The sequence below is a fragment of the Manis javanica genome, chromosome 14, assembly GCF_040802235.1.
Source record: "Manis javanica isolate MJ-LG chromosome 14, MJ_LKY, whole genome shotgun sequence".
NCBI classification, from domain to species: Eukaryota; Metazoa; Chordata; class Mammalia; order Pholidota; family Manidae; genus Manis; species Manis javanica.
This window is the reverse complement of record NC_133169.1, coordinates 89,361,647-89,381,441: the sequence shown is the minus strand read 5'-3', so window position 1 is coordinate 89,381,441 and position 19,795 is coordinate 89,361,647. Positions and strand designations below refer to the sequence as shown.

The 19,795-nt window shown below is 44.3% G+C and overlaps 1 protein-coding gene across 8 annotated transcripts in view; it reads right to left on the bottom strand.

Annotated features, from left to right (window-relative positions):
- Positions 1 to 19,795, bottom strand: part of ARHGAP26 (Rho GTPase activating protein 26) — a 404,986-nt gene that overhangs the window by 74,392 nt on the left and 310,799 nt on the right. For all 8 annotated transcript variants that reach the window (XR_012125172.1, XM_073221874.1, XM_073221875.1 and 5 more), the window contains exon 19: positions 12,329 to 12,467. Coding sequence is in view for 7 of the 8 variants with exons in the window: in XM_073221874.1 (XP_073077975.1) it covers positions 12,329 to 12,467 (139 nt within the window). In the remaining variant the exon portion in view is untranslated. The remainder of the gene's footprint in view (positions 1 to 12,328; positions 12,468 to 19,795) is intronic.

The following is a 19,795-nucleotide window of genomic DNA, read 5'->3' as shown; positions in this document are numbered from 1 at the left end:
CAAACAGGTAAAGAAGAAGTTAAACTGTCACTGTTTGGAAATGACATGATATTGTACATAAAAAAACCCCTAAAGAATCCACTCCAAAACTACTAGAACTAATATCTGAATTCAGCAAAGTTTCAGGAGGCAAAATTAATACACAGAAATCTGTTGCATTCCTATATACTAATGATGAACTAGCAGAAAGAGAAATCAGGAAAACAATTTCATTCACAATTGCATCAAAAAGAATAAAATACCTAGGAATAAACCTAACAAAGGAAGTGAAAGACCTATACTCTGAAAACTATAAGACACTCATAAGAGAAATTAGATACCAATAAATGGAAACACATCCCGTGCTCATGGATAGGAATAATCAATATTGTCAAAATGGCCATCCTGCCTAAAGCAATCTACAGATTCAATGCAATCTGTATTAAAATACCAACAGCATTCTCCAATGAACTAGAGCAAACAGTTCTAAAATTCATTTGAAACTACAAAAGACCCAAATAGCCAAAGCAATCCTGAGAAGAAAGAATAAAGCGGGGGGATTATGCTCCCCAACTTCAAGCTCTACTACAAAGCCACAGTAATCAAGACAATTTGGTACTGGCACAAGAACAGAGCCACGGACCAGTGAAACAGACTAGAGAGCCCTGATATAAACCCAAGCATATATGGTCAATTAATATATGATCAAAGAGCCATGGACATACAATGGGGAAATGACAGCCTCTTCGACAACTGGTGTTGGCAAAACTGGACAGCTACATGCAAGAGAATGAAACTGGATTATTGTCTAACCCCATACACAAAAGTAAACTCGAAATGGATCAAAGACCTGAATGTAAGACATGAAACCATAAAACTCTTAGAAGAAAACAGGCAAAAAAAATCTCTTGAATGTAAAAATGAGCAACTTTTTCCTGAATGTACCTCCTCAGGCAAGGGGAAAAAAAGTAAAAACTAACAAATGGGACTAAATCAAACTAAAAAGCTTCTGTACAGCAAAGGACACCATCAGCAGAACAAAAAGGCATCCTACAGTATGGGAGAATATATTTGTAAATGACATATCCAACAAGGGGTTAACATCCAAAATATATAAAGAACTCAGATGCCTCAACACCCAAAAAGCAAATAACTCAATTGAAAAATGGGCAGAGGAGCTGAACAGACAATTCTCCAAAGAAGAAGTTCAGATGGCCAACAGGCACATGAAAAGATGCTCCACATCGCTGATTATCAGGGAAATGCAAATTAAAACCACAATGAGGTATCACCTCACACCAGTTAGGATGGCCAACATCCAAAAGACTAGGAACAACAAATGGTGGCGAGGATGCGGAGAAAGGGGAGCCCTCCTACACTGCTGGAGGGAATGTAAATTAGTTCAACCATTGTGGAAAGCACTATGGAAGTTCCTCAAAAAACTAAAAATAAAAATACTATTTGACCCAGGAATTCCACTCCTAGGAATTTACCCAAAGAGTACAAGTTCTCAGATTCAAACAGACAGATGCACCCCTATGTTTATTGCAGCACTATTTACAATCACCAAGATATGGAAGCAACCTAAGTGTCCCTCAGTAGATGAACGGATAAAGAAGAGGTGGTACATATACACAATGGAATACTATTCAGGCATAAGAAAGAAACAAATCCTATCATTTGCAACAAATGGGTGGAGCTAGAGGGTATTATGCTCAGTGAAATAAGCCAGGCGGAGAAAGACAAGCACCAAATGATTTCCCTCATTTGTGGAGTATAACAACGAAGCAAAACTGAAGGAACAAAACAGCAGCAGACTCACAGACTCCAAGAAGGAACTAGTGGTTACCAAAGCGGAGAAGTGAGGAAGGGTGCGTGGGGAGGGGAGTGAGAAGGGGATGGAGGGGTATTATGGTTGGTACACACATTGTAGGGGGCAGTCACGGGGAAGACAGTGTAGCAGAGAGAAGACAAGTAGTGACTCTGTGGCATCTCACTACACTCATGGGCAGTGACTGCAGTGGGCTGTGGGGGGGACTTGATACTATGGGCAAATGGAGTGAGCACAATGTTTTTCACGTGAAACCTTCATAAGAGCGTGTACCAATGATACCTTAATAAAAAAATTTTTTTTTTAATTAAAAAAAACAAATGCAACAAAAGCAAAAGATCAGGAAAAGGAGTTCTTCATCCAGGAAGAAAACACAAAACAATTTGATCATAGGTTTTATAGTTTTGCAAGCCAAGATAGCTAAGCATGCGTTCTAGAAGTCAGACTACCGGTATCTCTTGATGGACCATATGATAAGGAAATCTGGAGACTGGCATTTCTTTGACTGTAAGAGTGCTAAAGGTTTAGCTGACACACCACGCACATAATGAGACTGACAACTTCTGCGCGGGTGGACCTCTAAACTGAAATGCAGTCGGTCCTTACTGAGGGTGAGCACGAAGGTGGAGGGTTACTCCAGAGAAGGGGTGAGGAGTAAAATCAACAACAAATCAAATGTTTCAGTGGTTATGGCAAACAATGCCAAGACAAGTTATAAAGCATTTGGAATGAACTAGGAGATCAAGAGAAAATGATTCAGTAATGCCACTTACAACAGGGGGATTTTTGTCAGGTGGGCAAGTAAGTACTTGCTCCTGACAGAAAAATATAACGAGAACAGGCAGCCTAGAAGATTTTTAAAAAATAGAATAGAATTAACCAAATTGTCGACATACCAGAGCTGGACTTTTTTAAGCCACTAATGATTCAAACGAGCTCTGAGCTCTAGTGTCTTCGTCTGAAGGTGTAAGAAAGATTTAGGGCGATTGCACCGCTGAATGAAAAAACAATAGGCCAGGGGCCTGGAAGACAAAACCACCAGGACAACGAGTCAGCACAGCACGGTCATCAAGGACCCTTCAGATGACCAAAAGAGAAAGAATGTCCCCAAGTCAGGAGGGTTCCTGACAGGGTGGCAGGCAGGGAGGGTGCTTCTCTTCATATTAGTCGCAGAAAGCAGCCCAGAAATAAGGAAATGATAAAATAAAATGAAACAAATCCCTGACTTTGTTTGGGGATGTATGGGGAAGCACTGGATGCTTCCGTGAACGCACGCTCTATAGGGAATGACAAGCTGGATGTGGACTCGGTCCTTAAACATGCGAATGACTCAAGGGCAGGGGTCTGCCTGTCCACACCGAATACATCAAGCACCCATCAGCGCTACCTGTGAGGTGGCACTGCTCATACGTTCCTGGTGCTTAGCCCGGGCGTAGTATTGGCGATAGCTCCACAAACGGTTACAAGATAAATAATAAATACAAGGCAACCATAATCAGCCGACGCGTATCCTCCTAGCACAGAAAGGGACAGTTCTGTGTGACTGAATTTTTCGGGTGCTTCAGACAGGGACCACTCGTGTCCTTGAAACCAGGGAACTGGTTGCAGTGGGCAGAGACTGTTTTTTTGTATAAATGAGGAGCAGAAAAACATGAGTATGCAAGCGAATCACTGCACCTAAAAAAAGAAAGCCACAGAACAATTTCGGTGATATTGTACTTATTCTGGCGGTTGCCATGGAAATCTGGGAGCTAAGCTACTTCACTTTCTATATTTACCAAGTGACTCCCACTGTCTCTGAGGACAAGCCCACCGCATACAAGAAGCAGGGCCCCTGTTTATCAGCGAACCCAGAGGTGAGGCCAGGAACGCGCATGCAGAGCCAGGCCCGATCCGCAGGTCGCGGCAGGCCCGAACACTCCGGCACGCCGAATACACAGTGCTGGAGGGTAAACGTGAAACACCAGCCCTTAGTGCCACTCTCGGGGCTCTCCCACCATGCACGGACGGACGTCTATCAGAACACAGGCTAGCATCTCGTCTTCCCGCCATGTCTGAGCCTAGCTGTGAAAAGGATGAGGAAGACGACTGTTCTCTGGCAGCAGCTCCTACTGCCTGACAGAGCTCAAGGAAGGGAATTCTCACTGCCATCAAACAGGGAGGAAGGGAGTTACCAGACGGAGGCAAGTTCTGCAAAGACACAGGCTTTATGCAAAATATATTAAATAGCAAGATACCCAGAGGCTTTCCTGTGCTGTGGTGTGGAGAGAGGTGCACTTTCTCCTGCTTGTTAAAGTTTTGCAATGAAGTCTGTAATGTATCATCTTGACAAGATAGGATGATAATAGCATGGCAGCTTAATAAATTTTGCAATAAAAAATGATGAGTGCACAGCAATTTCAGAGCTTACCATCTCTGGGAAACACCCAAGTGCATGGGAAGCTGGGAATCAGACTTTCTGTAGCCATTTTTTTCCCCTGTCATTTCTGCTCCTGATATCAGTGGCGTGCCAAGCCACACTAAAGTCTGAGGTGGTATGGTTTCATGCTGACCCAGTCTCAGTTCTTATGATAAAAATAATCTTAAAAAGCAGTTTGAGCAATGTGTTTGGACACAGAAGAACAGTTTGGGCAATGTCTTAAAAAATAAGCTCACAAAGCAGTTTGGGCAATGACGGACTAAACAGTGAGTTAATAAGTGAAAAATCTGGTCAATCTGTTGTTTTGACCATAGGGACACAGTACCTGATATCACAGCTTTGGGCGGGCTGTCTCAGCAAAACAACCCCTGATTTTGGTCCTGTGTAGACTGACTGACTCTCCTCCCATGGCACTCATAATAACCTTTCTCTCTGCCAAGGGAAAGAATGCCTATAAAACTGAATTTCACGAGGGAATGGGGAAGTCACTGTGGCTGGCCCAGGATGGAACTAATTCACAGGAATGAGACATGGAGGCACATGGGGAAGCACACCTCTGAACAGCTCCATTTCAAAACCACAGCACAGGAATGAGCCTCTAACCATGGCTGAGCAGGGAGGGAGCTGACTGAGCAGTTGAATACTCTACTCGACACAACACAGTCCTCCTTCCTAACTGAAAATGCTCCTCTGAGTAGGGGTGCTCTCCCTTTAATCTGTGGCTCCCTGGTATCTGAGGGAGTCCACCTACAGACTGCTTCTACCACTGCTCTTTGGAAAGAAGAAAATGATTTATTTACTTGTTTTTATACCATGACTCATTACAAGATGGATCTGAGATGGTAAATGAAATGTATGATTGGGGGATTTTGTTTTTAATAATGTTAAAATTGGTCAATGCATAATAAATATGCATTCCTCTCCAATTTAGAAAGAACAGAAAAGCATACAAATAGCCTGCGTGTATTCTGGTGTGTAAATGCCCAGCTGTTTTGCTATGCATAGGGATATACGCATGCATACTTTTTTCTTTTAACAAAGTGGGGTAACATCACAGCTATTTTGCATTACCTGTTTTGTTCGTTTAGTGATAATGCCAGAGAGATGAGCCTGCTTTTTTCTTTATTGAATGAACTTTTTTGTTTAATATGTTTTTTATTTAATGAATTTTTTTCTGCCATTAGCTTTCCATGGCATTGTTTTTTAATGGCTACATCAATTATGGGGTTTTCAGTCACACACGGTAACTACATATAATTAAGCCAAGAGCCACATTACAGTCCATGTGACAATAGGAATCCATGTGGATAAACATGTCATTTGCCAAAGCAAACAGGTGTGCCCCGAGTGCCTAGGATCTGCCGAGGCCAGCAGGAGAGGGCGCGCACTGCAGCTCTGACTGCTCAAAGACAGGCATTACCTAAGCCTTTGAATAGTATGAATTCCCAGTTATTTTTCAACAAGGAAGACACACATGAGAAGTTTATGAACTGAATTCTTAACCTCTCCCTGGGCCTGTCTGGGAAAGGGTCCAGGATGAATTAACTGAACTAAGAGAATTAATCAGAGCTCTAATTCCAACAGCTAGTTAACATGATCCATCTAAAATAAAGTCCAAGAATCTATTCCCACCCCATCAATGCTGTACAACTTATCCCAGGCTGCTGATGTCTCTGCACTCAAAGATACAATGGGTTCTTTCTGGGGCCAGAGCACCTGTGCATTACCCTCACTTAGGGGCCTCTCCTTTGGAATCTGTGGGCTCCAGAGGGGAACTGTTTTCTTAGTCAAACATAAGGTAAAACTATAGCCTGGTGATAATCATCGTAATAGTAGCTAACATTTACTAGGCCCTGACTATGTTCTAGGCTTGGAGTCAAGTACTTTACACGCACTGGTTCACTTAATCACAGCAGTTACCCTCCAAGGTGGCTATTATTGGTGACCACTTTTACAGATGAACAAATGGAGGTTCAGAAAAGGAGAGTAATGTACTTAAGGTCTCAGAAGTGGTAGGGACAGAGATGGCATTAAAACAATGTGGTCTGACTTCAGGGCCCCTGTTTCCAACCACCTTGCCAGGGTGCCCTGAACCCCATCAGAGAGTAAAAGAGATGTTCTGGTAATAAGAACAGACAAGCAACCTTGTCTGCCCACCCCCTCCCCCAAGCCAGTGCTTCTCTGACTTCAGCTGGCATCAGCATCGTCAGAGAACTTTTAAAAATACGGATGTCTGGGGTTCCGGCCAAGACCTCCTGACTCCGGAGGTGCCAGAGAGGAGACGAGGCATCCGTACTTTAAAAAAATTCCTTATGTGATCCTAATGCACGCCAAGGTCAGGAACCACTATTCCCAGGACACATTTCAACACCTTGGTCTAAGTACTAAAAATTTGGGACAAAGCAGTGAGTGATAAACGTCACCTTGCAAACTCTTACAGAAGACATCTAAAACCTACAAAGACCTGGTTGCTGGCTCCCTCTAATCCTTCTGGCTCTACGTTCTACAGCTGTTCAGACAAAGAACAGCTTGTGTGTCAGTAACTTTCACCAAGATATACCAGCCCAATCTGCTGTCTGATGAATCTGTGTGGAAACCGGGAGATCAAACAGTAACCTCCTTTGCTACCACTCATCTGGCAGCATAGTTGAAAAACCTCGCTCCGTCTGTTCTGAGGTGATCACAAAGGAAAGTGCCTGCCTTAGCCCAGTGTACTGAAGCTATGGCTGAATGCACCCTGCTCTCTGCACACTTGGTGCTGGCCTGGGGCCGCTGCTGCCTGCCAGTACGCATACTGAGGAACCCATTCAGGATGGTTCGGCTGCCCCCATGACGGCACTGCACGCAGGGACACATGGTTCATAATGCTTCTGTAACTCAGCCGAGCAAGGTTTCCATTTCTGTGTCTCAAGAACTGACAGAGGCACCCTTTTGGGGACAATATTACAAGGGGAAGGGAGATCACTTTGGTGTGGATCCCTCTGCCATTTGCCAGTTGTGTGACTACTTAACCTCTTCAGCCTCAATTTACTTATCTGTAAAATGTGGATAACAAGACCTACCTTTAGGGTGATGATCAATTGTGAGGATAAGCTGAGCCCAATAACGGGCTTAGCAGGCTGACTGGCACATTAACTGAACTGTCATCATTTAATTTATCATTGTTATCGAAGGAGGTTCAAATCTAGCTTGGCCTCAAGGTTCCTTGTGAAACGCATCCATTTATCCTTGGGAACCAGTCCCCCAGCTCTTTACAGGCAGATCTCTAGCTTAGTGAAAGTTTAAACTCCAGGTTTGAAAGTGGAATGGGAAATATTTACCCTTGGAAATAAGGTTCGGTTTGCATACGGGGTCACAAAAGCACACACAACCACACCTCCTATAGACCCACCCCACAAGCTGAAACTGGAAGACAGGGCAATGACTGGCTACTAGTGTAGCTCTGAGGTCAGAACGACAGGGCTCAAGTCTACTGCTTTGTTGCTGTGTGACTCTAAGTTCATTATTTAATACAAATTTTATTTTCCTCCAAGTGCAAAATAGGGACAGTACCTGTGTCATATAATTGTACAGATTAAATGAGATTTTGCTATGCAGGTGCTTAGCATGAGAAATCCCTTGATAAATTATGGAGTCATATATATTAAACGTATATACACAGAAAATGGGAAATGTTTTCCAGGTTCAATTTGGGAACATATCTTTCCACAGTCCTCAGTTCTAAGACAAGAGCTCTCCTCTGCTACTTACAGAAAGGCCCTTTTACATTCCTTCTGCAAAGTATCACAGACCACCCCTTCTGTCCTTTGGGTCAGACTGTGACTCGCATTTCCTTTAGCATCTTCGTCAAAAGTCCCCCTTTCAGAAAACACTTCTTGGTCAGCTCCAGAAAATGTGATATCTAGCCTCTTCCTCACTAAAATATTCAGGAGTTTCCAAATGATTTGCGTTTGTTGCTATGATGTGCTGCCTTATAACTGACCAAAGTCCCTGCCGAGCAGAGCATGCTGAGTCCCAGCTGTCATTCTGGGAAAAGACCGCTGTCATCAAGAAGACAGCTTCACCTTTAGGGAAAAGGAAAAAGCGCCCTGGAGAAGAGCCCACTACTACCCACAGATTACAGCCAAGAGTCTTACGGAGATGACTGGGTGCACGACTGGTCTGCTACCCGGAAGGACAAGCTCCTGGAAAAGAAGATGCACAGCTAGTATGTCTGAGAATCCCAGGAGCCTGGAGGGCAGGTACAAAGACGGAGGACTGAGCCTACCAACACCTGGGGTGACTCTCAGAGGCTTCCTTTCCAGGAAGAGGGAGGCAAATAACGATCTGAGCCAAGAATGTCACAGCTAAGAGAAAAGAATGGGCTCCGTCTTCTGCACAGCGCAGGGCACCGCAGGGGGTGGACAGAAATGTGTGCTGACCATAAATAAGTGGGACCCCTCGAGGGAAGCTCCCAAGTGAGCTACTCGGAGAGATTCAGGCCCGCTCAGCATCTCAACACGGACTGAAGTGAATCCCGAGGAGAGCGCTAACCAAAGGAACACAGAGCGGACACTAAGTTGTAAGGACATCAATGAGGAGAAAGAGCATAATTCAACTATTTTAAAAGAAATCAAGCAGACAGATAGAAGAGGAAATGAGGTTATGAAAAACATCATATGCTGAGTTTGAAGGTAGAAGAGAGGTTTGTGAAGACGCACTTGTATGTCCACACAAGCACGACCCTCTAACAAGATACTTGCTCTACGGCAAGAACCTGAAGAAAGGTAAGGTCGCATCAAACCTGGACAGGTGCCGCAATGAACCCGAAGCGCACAGCATGAGATGGACAGATGAATGGGGCACGTCTGCAGCAAATGGACAGCCAGCTGACAATATCTGAGCCTAATTCTAGTCCAGCAGGCAACAGATACTTGAGTTGATACATTTATATTAAGAGGAAGGATCTGAGTCAATCAAAAATTTGAAATGAGGTCTGTGGTGCACCAAACCGTGGCACGCATTCCACAGGTGAGACACAGATGATTCTAAGGTCACATGCGGATGAACATCCTCTATTTTAATGGTTACATATTTATTTTAATGTATATTAGAGAATAATATCACAGTGAGACCACCAAACTCACACGTTTAGAGATGGTACAGAAAGGATGAGATCAGGTAAAGAAGTGAGTTGCTTTAAAATTGATTGAAGAAATGCATTAAACAAACAGTGCCTGGGTGACAGGACTGCGGCCCAAGAGTTAATGAAGGTTTATGCAAATGCTCACTTAGGCACTACTGTGCTTAGCCAGGTGTGGAAGAGGCCTTAAACCAACAAACATTATATGGAAATACCTGATTTTTTTCCCCACAAATTACTTGTAGAGTCTCTCTCCCTTACATTAATGCTAAAGCATGAAGTCGGCAATGTACATTGATAAGGTGGTCTTCTCTGGCCACAGAGCAGACGAGAGGAGGGTAAGGAATGTGGAAGCTTGTCTAACAGTGATGGGCAGCTGGATCATACCTCACGAGGGGCAGGTGTGGGCAGAACCTTCCAGTTACTGTCCAGTGTTCCACACAGCATCAACCCACCCACCCCTCCTACGGTGCTTCCTAAGCCAGCTTGGAAGTCACTCTAGTTTCCCACAAAAAGAGAGAGGTTTCCAAAGCAAACGATACAAAGTATATATACACACATACCTATATAATTTCAGTGAAAATGTTTCTTCTCTCAGAAAGGGAGGAAAGCTAGGCACCCCGCAAATATCTGAGCATATGGAGATTCCAGTCCCGTCACCAGGGAGCGTTTCCTAACATTCAGAGGAAAGTATACCGCTTTCCTGTCTCTTCACGTCCTGTCCTTCGGTCCACCATCTGCAGACAGGGACATGGCAGCTTGCCCTGCAGCTCAGGCAGTGTGCTTCCACACAACCTTACCTTTCATCCTCTGCCTCGTGTGATCAAATGAATCTTGGGCAAAGATCTAAGTGATTTTCAACTCATCTCCACCTTCTTTCCTACATGCTCCCCAAGTATGCTTAAGACCTGGTCCAAAGCTGCTTCTGATTCAATCTAACCACAAACTCGGCACTGTTTTCAACTCAGAGCAATTGACCAGCACCATCTGATCTGTCCTGATCCTCACTGTACGTCACTTAGAACAAAACATCAGGTGGCCATGGCCCCCCTGGGAACCTGAGAAGCACGCTGCAGCCGACGCCTTGCTCAGGGCAGATGTGGGTGAGGCCAGGCCTGTTCCAAGTGCTCCCTGGCACATTCAGAGGGGCCCAGGCCATCACACAGACCACAGTGAGAGTGACCCAAGCCACATGGGTAAGAGAAACATGGCTGTTGTTTGAAGGGAAGCCAATCCCAGTACAGGGTCAAAGCCCTAAAATTGGTGCATATCCGTTGACCTAGAAATTCTTCCAAGAATTTATCTTAAGGAAATGACTGTAAATGTGAACAGATTTAGCAGCAAGGATGATAACAGTAGCTCTACTCATAAAATCAAACTACCCAAAAGCAACCCAAATGGTGCTACACACACCGACGTGCAGCCGTATCATGGGACACTATGACATCTTCCAGTGCAGAGGTGTTCTGGTGGCGGGAAGATTTGTTTTCAGGAGTAATGATAGGAAGACCATTAATTCTGAGATGCAGGGGAATAAAAAACATTTTTTAATAACAAAGAGAGAGAAAGGTGCCAATCCAGATGGGGAGTCTCTCTTCTCTTAAAGGCAAAGTGGGTCACTATTGTGAATTCTGTCTTTAGTGAACCTCATAGAGTTATTATCATTATTATTAGTAGTAGTAATAACAGTAATAACTAAGCCCCATCCCCTGCACTTACTGCACACTCACCCTGCACCAGCACCTTTTGGAGTGCCTTAATCATCACAATAACCCTGCAGGCAGAAACCGCCATCTGTTTTCCAGAAGAGGAGACGGTGGCCCTGAGACAGTGAATAACCTGCTCACATCACACAGCCGGGGAGCAGCACCCGTGGAGCTCTCACCCAGGCGGGCAGGGGCCAGGGTGTGCCTCCAGCCACCCCGCTGCTCCTCCGAGTAGCCAGGCGTCTATGAGCGCAGTCACGGCGCTGCTCCCCGTGACCGCCCACTCGCCTGCTTCCCTTCCTCAGCTATGAGCTCCTTGAGGACTAGGGGCCATCTTTGCATTCCCAGTCCCCGGCAGGTACTGTTGAAATGTCAGCTGTGTGCAACTTGGCATTTGCATGTGATTAAACAATAACTAATAACAATAGCAGCAGCTTCAGCTCTCGGTCCTTGCCATGCCCAGGCCTGTGCCAGATGCTTAAATAAATTTCATTTATTCCTCACAACTTCCCTATGAGACAGACACTGTCATCCCTACTTTACAAACTAGCGAACTGAGGCTGAGAGAAGGTGAAGAAGGGCTTGCCCGTGGGGTGCCTCTGGCACAAGAACCCAGGTCTGACTGACTTCAGGCAAAGCCTGAGTGTTCAGCTCCTATTTGGCACCACTCAACTCTCTTAGGACAAAAGCTGAAACAAGACTGGCTGTTTTAGGGTCAGGAACCTGATCACTGCAAAGAACTCAGGATCCTGAGATGAAAAAAAAAGAAGCAATTGTGGTAGTGATACTCTATTTGGAATAAAGGGAGGATATTATTCTCTAATTAATTCATTAACTAATCGCACACATTTATAAAAAGTCCACTCCATGCCAGGTCTTTTGAGGGGTGGAGGAGAATACAGGCAAAACCAGGCCCTGCCCTCGCAGAGCCACATTCTAATGGGGCACGTGACTCACGCTAATAAGCATTTAATTACAAACTGTTAGTGGTTCTATGGGAGCCGCTAACAAGAGAGGCCAAAGAAGGACGTCCGCGCTGAGCTCCTATCCTGCAGCAGGAGGAAGAGAGGCCCAGCTGGCTGCCTGCAGGAGATCTGGAAAGAGAATCCGCACGCCGTGCGGCCCTTGCCTTTCACGCTCAGCAGTGCTGCTTCCTGGCTGGGCCACTCAGCCGCGGAGGCTGGGAGGGCCCCATGACACACTGTCCTTAGGCACGTGAAAGGCAGGAGAATGTAGAGGCCCGGGCTTGTGCCCAGAGCAGTGGGACTCACGTTTCTCTGTTGACTGCACGGCGTGGAAGAGTGTCAGGGGCCTCTCGCTGCAGGACGGGGGCTTGGAGTCACTGCTCTTCTTCCGAGCCAGGTGCAGCTGGGCATTGGTGAGAGGCATATCGGGCACGGTGTTAAATATCTGCAAGTCAAGTTTCAGAAGAAGGTTACATGTTACTGTGAACTGGGGAGAAAGCACAGGCCCAAACCAGTACAACTGAAAGCTTGGTGGTGTCTAAGAACCAGCAGAAAGGAGACCTGAAAAGACCTCTGGCATTTGCACAGGACTTTAGCTTAAACATCTCTAGGAACTGGTACTAAGCATTTTCTTCTGGACATGTATCCCGGCGTCAGGTAGGCATTCTCTTCCATTTCTAGCCCCTTCTGCTGCCATGCCCACTGATCCCGTTCTCTCCAGGGGAAATGGAAAGCAGCTGCATTAAAAAAGCCATTGGTCTGTTAACAGGATTTTGAGGGGTTTTTGACCATCTTTGTACAGAACCCCTTTACTTTCCCTTATTGCTCACTTCTAACGATGGCTTCACACCTTTCTCAGAAGGTGAAACATGCATTTAAATAACCTTCCAAAAAGAAGCCCAGAGCAGGTCTCAACTGTCCTCTGAAGGAGCATCCTTCCTGGTTCAGCAGCTCTGTGCTTCCTTGACGCTGAGCATTCTTGTTCTTATTTAAGGGTGATAAAAGGGACATAACTACAATCAGGAGAATGCAGAAAGCATCAGGAAGAAAACAGAAAAGCTTCCTAATTTCCCATTAGAGATAACTGTTAACATTTGAATTTTATTTTCTTATGAACTTTTTGCTTTTAAGCTTTTAAGAAAGGAAACAAAAGTCCACAGTAAAAAGTGAGAAGAAAATGGTAGACAAAAATCATGACGATTCTCATCTTTTTTTTCTAAAGTATTATTATAACAGCTACACTTCCACAGTGCCTCCTATGATTGCAGGAGCCACTGCTCAATGTCGAATCCCTAGGGAGCATGTATTTTACATGTGATTCACTCAGTTCCCAGTGATCTAGAGCCACAGGTACTGTCCTCATCATTTATATGAACCGAGGCAGAGGTTAAGCTGCCACGATTAGAGATATAATTACAGATAACAGAGAAACCTGTGTCTAGATTTTCTAGATTCCTTTTTAAATGCATATCAGAATAACACTAATTCATTCAATCAAGAAAGATCTTTTGATCATCGACTTTACAACAGGCCCTGTGGGTATTAACAGTGTGCAAGACAAGCTCCCTGTGGTTGGAGTTTGCACCCAGTAGATGTGATTTACTGAGTATTTGCCATACCAGACACTGGGTTAAGTGCTTTGTGTGAGTTATCTCATTTTTAATGTTAAAACACGCTTTTTCATAATTAGAATTATATTTACATAGTTTTCAATCCTATATATTTCATCTAGTATTATATTGTAACATTTCTCCTTTACATTAGAAAAATCTTCCAATGTAAATCATAATGGTTGCAGAACGCCTCCACCATATTAAGGCCTTGTGATTTACTGGCCCACATGTCGTGTTTCACTCTGCGGAGCTGGCCTCCTTCCGGGCAGCCCTAGACACCCCAGAGCCTTTCTCACGGCCTCTCTCCTCTGTGTGCGCATTTAAAAGCAGAACCGAGAAGCCGATATATAGGAAGCAAAGTCATAAGAATGATAAGAATTTCAGGCCAAACAGCTGCTCTCCCGGGCTGGCAGGTCTCTGGGCCCCAGTGATGCCAGCCAGCTGGGTAAGTCAGTCTCACTCCCAAACACAGCTGTCTGAAAACAGCATTATCATATTTTCCCTAGGGGGCTAAATTTTCAACAAAATAAACCAAATCACTATGTAGCTGAGTTCAACTGGGGCGAGGAGGTATGGAGAGAAGGGGACTCAGAGCAAAAACTACAGAAACCTCTGGCAGCCCTGGAAACAAAAGTGCCAGCAGCACCTTGCAGGGAAGAAAAAAGGAACTGTGGGTGTTGCTGAGCTCAAAGACCACAGCCTTGAAGAAGCTTTCTCCCCACTTTACTTTGTTCCCCAAACAATGCTGAGCCAGTCACTGCTTCCAGGTGACAGGCCAACTGTGCACCACTGTCACCGGCATGGAAGCGCTGCTCCAATACCTGAGCGTCTGCACCCGCCAGGCACGGCACCGGGTACTCTCCAGGACTCGTCTCTAAGCCACAGGCTGGCTCAGAGGAAGCAGGGTGAGAACGGCGCTGACCTGCGCACAGCGAAGCAGGAGAGGGGCTGGCCCGGGACCCCAGGCTGCAGTTTCCAGTGTCCGCACTCCCCCCTCTGCAGCCGTCATTACTCACTTTTCCCAGCCAAGCTTCCCTACAAAAGCCAGTGCCCCCAAGCCCACAGGGACGGATTTCAACAAATAATGGTGTCTCTCAGCACCCTTCCGCCTCCGGCCACAAGTGCAGCATGTTCAACAACCCCTTGCTAAAAACACTGGAAAATGAATTCAGACTGAGTGACAGGCCTCCAGTCCCCAACCCCCTGCTCTGTGTCTGGCCTCCAAGTTTTGTCTCTTCTCCTAATGAGTTACTGAGAAAGAGATCCTCACCCAACTACAACAAGATGATTCTACACATACACATTTTCATTTCAAACATCATAAAAAATATAAGCATCTAACTTTCCTAAAAACTGTAGTAAATGGTAAGTTATGAGGAGGACCAGGAATTTAGACAGATGCATGAAAAATTGTTTCCAAAACAACATTCGTACACAGCTGAGCAGGAAGAGACAAGGGAACACATGAGAGAATTTCATTCTGCACACTGGCTGGTTTCTCTAAAAGAGAAGTTCAAATAACATACTAGAATTGGTTCTAGGAGAAGGAGGTTGCTGCCACGGGTGAGAGCTACAGTGCCGAAGGCCAGTTCTCGGGGTGTCATTGGGAGCCAGGCCCAGGCTTCTGAAGAGCTCTGTTCTCAGGCTCAAATGCAAGGCTGTGCAAGGGAGCAGGCTGAAAATGCAAAGAGCACCGGACGCGGGACTGCAGCCTCTTGATTTCATGTGTTCCTCCAAGGTACAAGGGCACCCTGGTAAGTCAGACCAAGGGAGAGCAGATTACACAGATTTTCACTAAGGAGTCTGGGATGTCCTTTCCCAAATTACTGCTGCTCATTTCACTCTGAAACTCGAATACATGCAAGTTGTTTAAAGTGCTCATGTCTGGCCACCTTCTAGCCAGGCTAAGAGTTCGCCTCTGTGCTAAAAGCTCAAGTTGGAACTTGGAAGAGAATGTGAATCATTCACTATTTTGTTGGTTATTTTGATCCTCTGTTATCTGGGGGGGGGAAGAGATGATTTCTAGAGAATCAATGAAGTTTCCTTCCTTCTGTCGAGAAGAATCACTGAACATAGCACCCTCATCTAAGAGGGTGGACGTGGCGAGCTCCACATGTGACTGGAACAACGTACTCATTTCACGGAGACCTTCCAAGTTAACACAAAAGGGGGTTTTTATTCTGTGCCCTAAGTACCCCCTTAATTTTGCCAAACTTACAAAGTATTTCTGACTTAGGAATGCCTTAGAAATGAAAGTTACTGGGAAGACTGTGAGCCTTCTAGAAGCTATTTGGGAATAAGACTGTAATATAAAAATACAACTCTGAATAACTCTTCCAAGTATTGCCAATTCAAGCTTCCTGTAAGTGGAATCGGAGGCCCCATGCACACCAAGCCACCGTTTCCCCGTAGGCTGCGTGGGGAGAGAGCAGCCAGGGGCAGCTTAGCCTCTGCCGTCACACAGACCCGGGCTGAGTCCTGCCTCTCTGCTCACTCCATGGGCCACACCAGAGCTGCCCTGGCCTCACCACCACTGCCTCACTACCACAAAAGATATGAGAAAGGAATCTACAGTCATCACAGAGGTAGAAAGCAAACAGGCTTTGGAGCTAGACAGACTTGGGTTCAACTTGGGCAAGAGCCTTAACCCCTCTGTGCCTGTTTCCCTTATGCAAACGGAGGCCTAATGCCCGCTCTGCAGAGCTACTGAACAGATATGCACATAAAATGCTCAGCACACAAACCTGGCAAAGAGTTGAGCAGGAGGTTGTGGGTAGAGATGACAATAAACATAACCAAAATTTGTCCAGTGCTTATCATGCTGTTATTTACATGGCTGACCTCATTGTTTCACAGCAACTCTATAAGGAGGTACTACTTATCTCATAGGCAAGGTAACTGAGACTCATTCAGACTAACCAATTTGTCCAACGTCACAGATTAGTACAGCTGGGTGGGGACTCAGACACTTTGACTGTCTGGATCTTAACCACTTGAGGTTTTAATACCTATTTTTTTTTATTATTCTTTTAAAAATATTGAAGTATAATTGATACACAATCTCATAATATGTTTCAAGTACACAACACAGTGATTTACATGCATTGTTAAATCCTCACCCTCACTAGTACAGTTACTAGCTGTCAACACAGGAAGATGTTAGAGAATCACTGGCTATATTCTCCATGCTGTACTATCATTCCTGTGAGCAACCTACATTATGATTGAGAATTTTTGTGCCCCTTTAACCCCCTCATCTTCCCAAACCACCCACCCTAACCCCCTCATAACCATGAGTCACTTCTCAGTATTTATGATTCTACTGATGTTTGTTCATTCTGTTTGGCTTTGTATTTACATTCCACAAGTAGGTGAAATCAAATAGAATTTGTCTTTCTCCACCTGGCTTATTTCACTGAGCATAGTACCCTCTAGATCCATCCATGCTGTCACAAATGAGAGGACTTATTTTTTACGGCTGAATAATAATCCACTGTGTATATGTACATCTTTATCCATTCATTTATTGATGGGCTCTTATATACCTATTATTAATTTGAGAGATGGGGACAAAATGAAAACATATATTTTAGAGTCTAACGGATCTGATTTTAGTCACTTGCTAGCTCTGTGACTTTGAACAAGTTGTCCAACTCTCTGACTTCAGATGTTTCATCTGTAAAAACTTCCAGGACTGTGGTGAGGACTGAAGCACCTAATGCACTTTGACACTCAGTGTTCAAGAGACATCATTGCATTCAATAAAAAGTCTAAGAAGGGGAATAACTGGAGACTCAACAACGAATTATTTGTAGTCAAGACACAAGGATCTAATTTGTAAGTGCAAATTTAATTACTGCTCTTTGGGAAACATGGATCTAAACTGCTTACAGCAATGTCAGAACTTGCTGTTCTTTTTTCCTCACAGCTTCTACAAAATTCAAGTATCACTACACCCTGCCCACCTCCAGGCCCATCTTGACATGACATTGTAGACCACTGACACTTGAGGAATTTGTTCTTAGCCATGTCACATACACATTTTTACACTTTTCCCAATGCCATCCATTATATGTTCTGCAATTTACAAGGATTAGGAGCCTCCATGTAACGTGTACGGTGTACTCTTTATTATGTGCTGTGATTTTTATAAGAGGAAAATTAGGTCATGATGAAGAGTTCTTGGTCTATAACTGCAAAGTAGCTTTGAGACAATAAATCAATGCCAGAGGACTGGGGATTACAAAGCAAAACAGAAAGCGTTTATGAGAGAAGAGACTGAGCATTTTCCTAAGACAAATGTATCAGGGTCCTAAGTAATACAGGAAAATGACAAGTATGGGCTCGTTTAACCTGAGGCGTGTCTGCTGGGGGGTGTAGGACTAAAGTGACGGAGCCTGGCTCACCCTGCCCACTCTTTCTCATGACAGACTGAGTGGGAGTGCTGAGGGCATGAGAGGCCACGAACCCGGCCCCTTTCCACTGGAAAGGCGGGCCAGTCTGAGCAGTGCTTATTACCCTAACAAATTCAGAGGCTACAGCTAGAGAGGGTTTTTAAGGACAGCTGGAAGTCTGATGTCCTGTTGATATCAGCATTTTGGCAGAACGATCAACAATTTGGGAAATGGTTTGGGGAGTTTTATTAAAAGTCCCTCAAAAAGAGCCAATTCCATTTAGTAACTGAGGGGCCTGGATATTCATGGGATGCAACTGCCTGTCTCCAGGAAGATTCTACTTCCTGTTATCTTTGCTGACAGAGAGACACAGATTAAAATATAAAACTCTGCCCTTGTTTGAGCAATATTAAAGGGGCTTCACAATTCACGCAGTGATTGGTTTATCTGGGGCTTACTGGGAGGAGTACACATGTTTAGATCCACCACCTTATTACATTAATGAAGAGTAACTTTCATAGCACTTAACACTAAAAAACACCAAAAAAAGGCCAAGGACAGAAGCATTCCAGCCCAGCATGCAAGTAACTGTACTTACTTAAACTTCATACAGACAGGACCAAGAAGAGTATACTCAAACAGTGGGAGCAAAGGTAACAAAAAATTTTAAAAATCAAGAAAGAAATGAAAAAAGCAATGATCTTAAGATACAAAATTAGCTTCTCATGCAGGCAACAGTACCCGGGATTATCTCAATGTAGTAGAGGATGCAGGCATGAGCATTATTATCATTAATTCTGCATATCAGCAGCTGCTTGAAATATCAAGGAAATGAAATACAACTTCCAAACACTTGTTAGTTGCCAATTAATTATCAAATCAATTGCATTTTATTAACTGATGTACATTTTGTGCACAAATCCCAGCACTGTTACGATAGATTTCAATGCACCAACATTGGTAAAAGCAGATCGAGGCAGTTTGGTGAGCCCGGATCAACTCATGCCAAGACAACTGCATTGAAAGACACTACCATTTTTGTGGGAATGGAAGGTTGCTTAGGATTTAGTGCTCCTACTAGGTGTTAAGTGGGGTCATGCACAGTTACTAGTGAGTGCTTCTTGTCACGTAAGGTTAAAAGTTAACATATGTTAAAAAGCGGCACTGATCTTTGGGCATTTCTAAGAATGAACAACTCAAAGATCGACACTCCTGCCTCTTCCAAAGCAAACTGATAGACGGGGAAAAGAATGATGATATTTCCTGAAACGTCAGTAGGCATTAAGAGGGGCAATACTGATAAAAGCTTGTGGTACACAGGCACGTGTGTACACCCATGTCCCGCCTCATGTGCAGAAACCCCTTCAAGGGCCGCAGCCAAAAGAAATATCGAGCACTGTTACAGAAAAAGCAGGTCCAATTCTACTATTATGTTGGAATACAGGGAGATGTAAAAATTTTATGTTTAATCAAAACCATGAAGAGAAGGCAGTTTGTTTGCTTAATAAGGTTGTTCTTCCTAGACAGCTAAATTATTCACAGTCATCAGCAAGTGAATTTTTAAAAAAACAAAAAGGAAAACCTTGTAAAAAATAACAGTTTCTGGGCTTTGGGGTATCCTGGACAATGACAGCATTCAATATTTTGTTTTGTTTAAAAATCTTAACTAGAAGCATATAAACACTTGTGACTCCCATTATGATCCCCAGTATTGGCCTACTTGATGTTTTAAGGCTCAGGGTGATAAGTTGTGAGCTGGGAAAAAA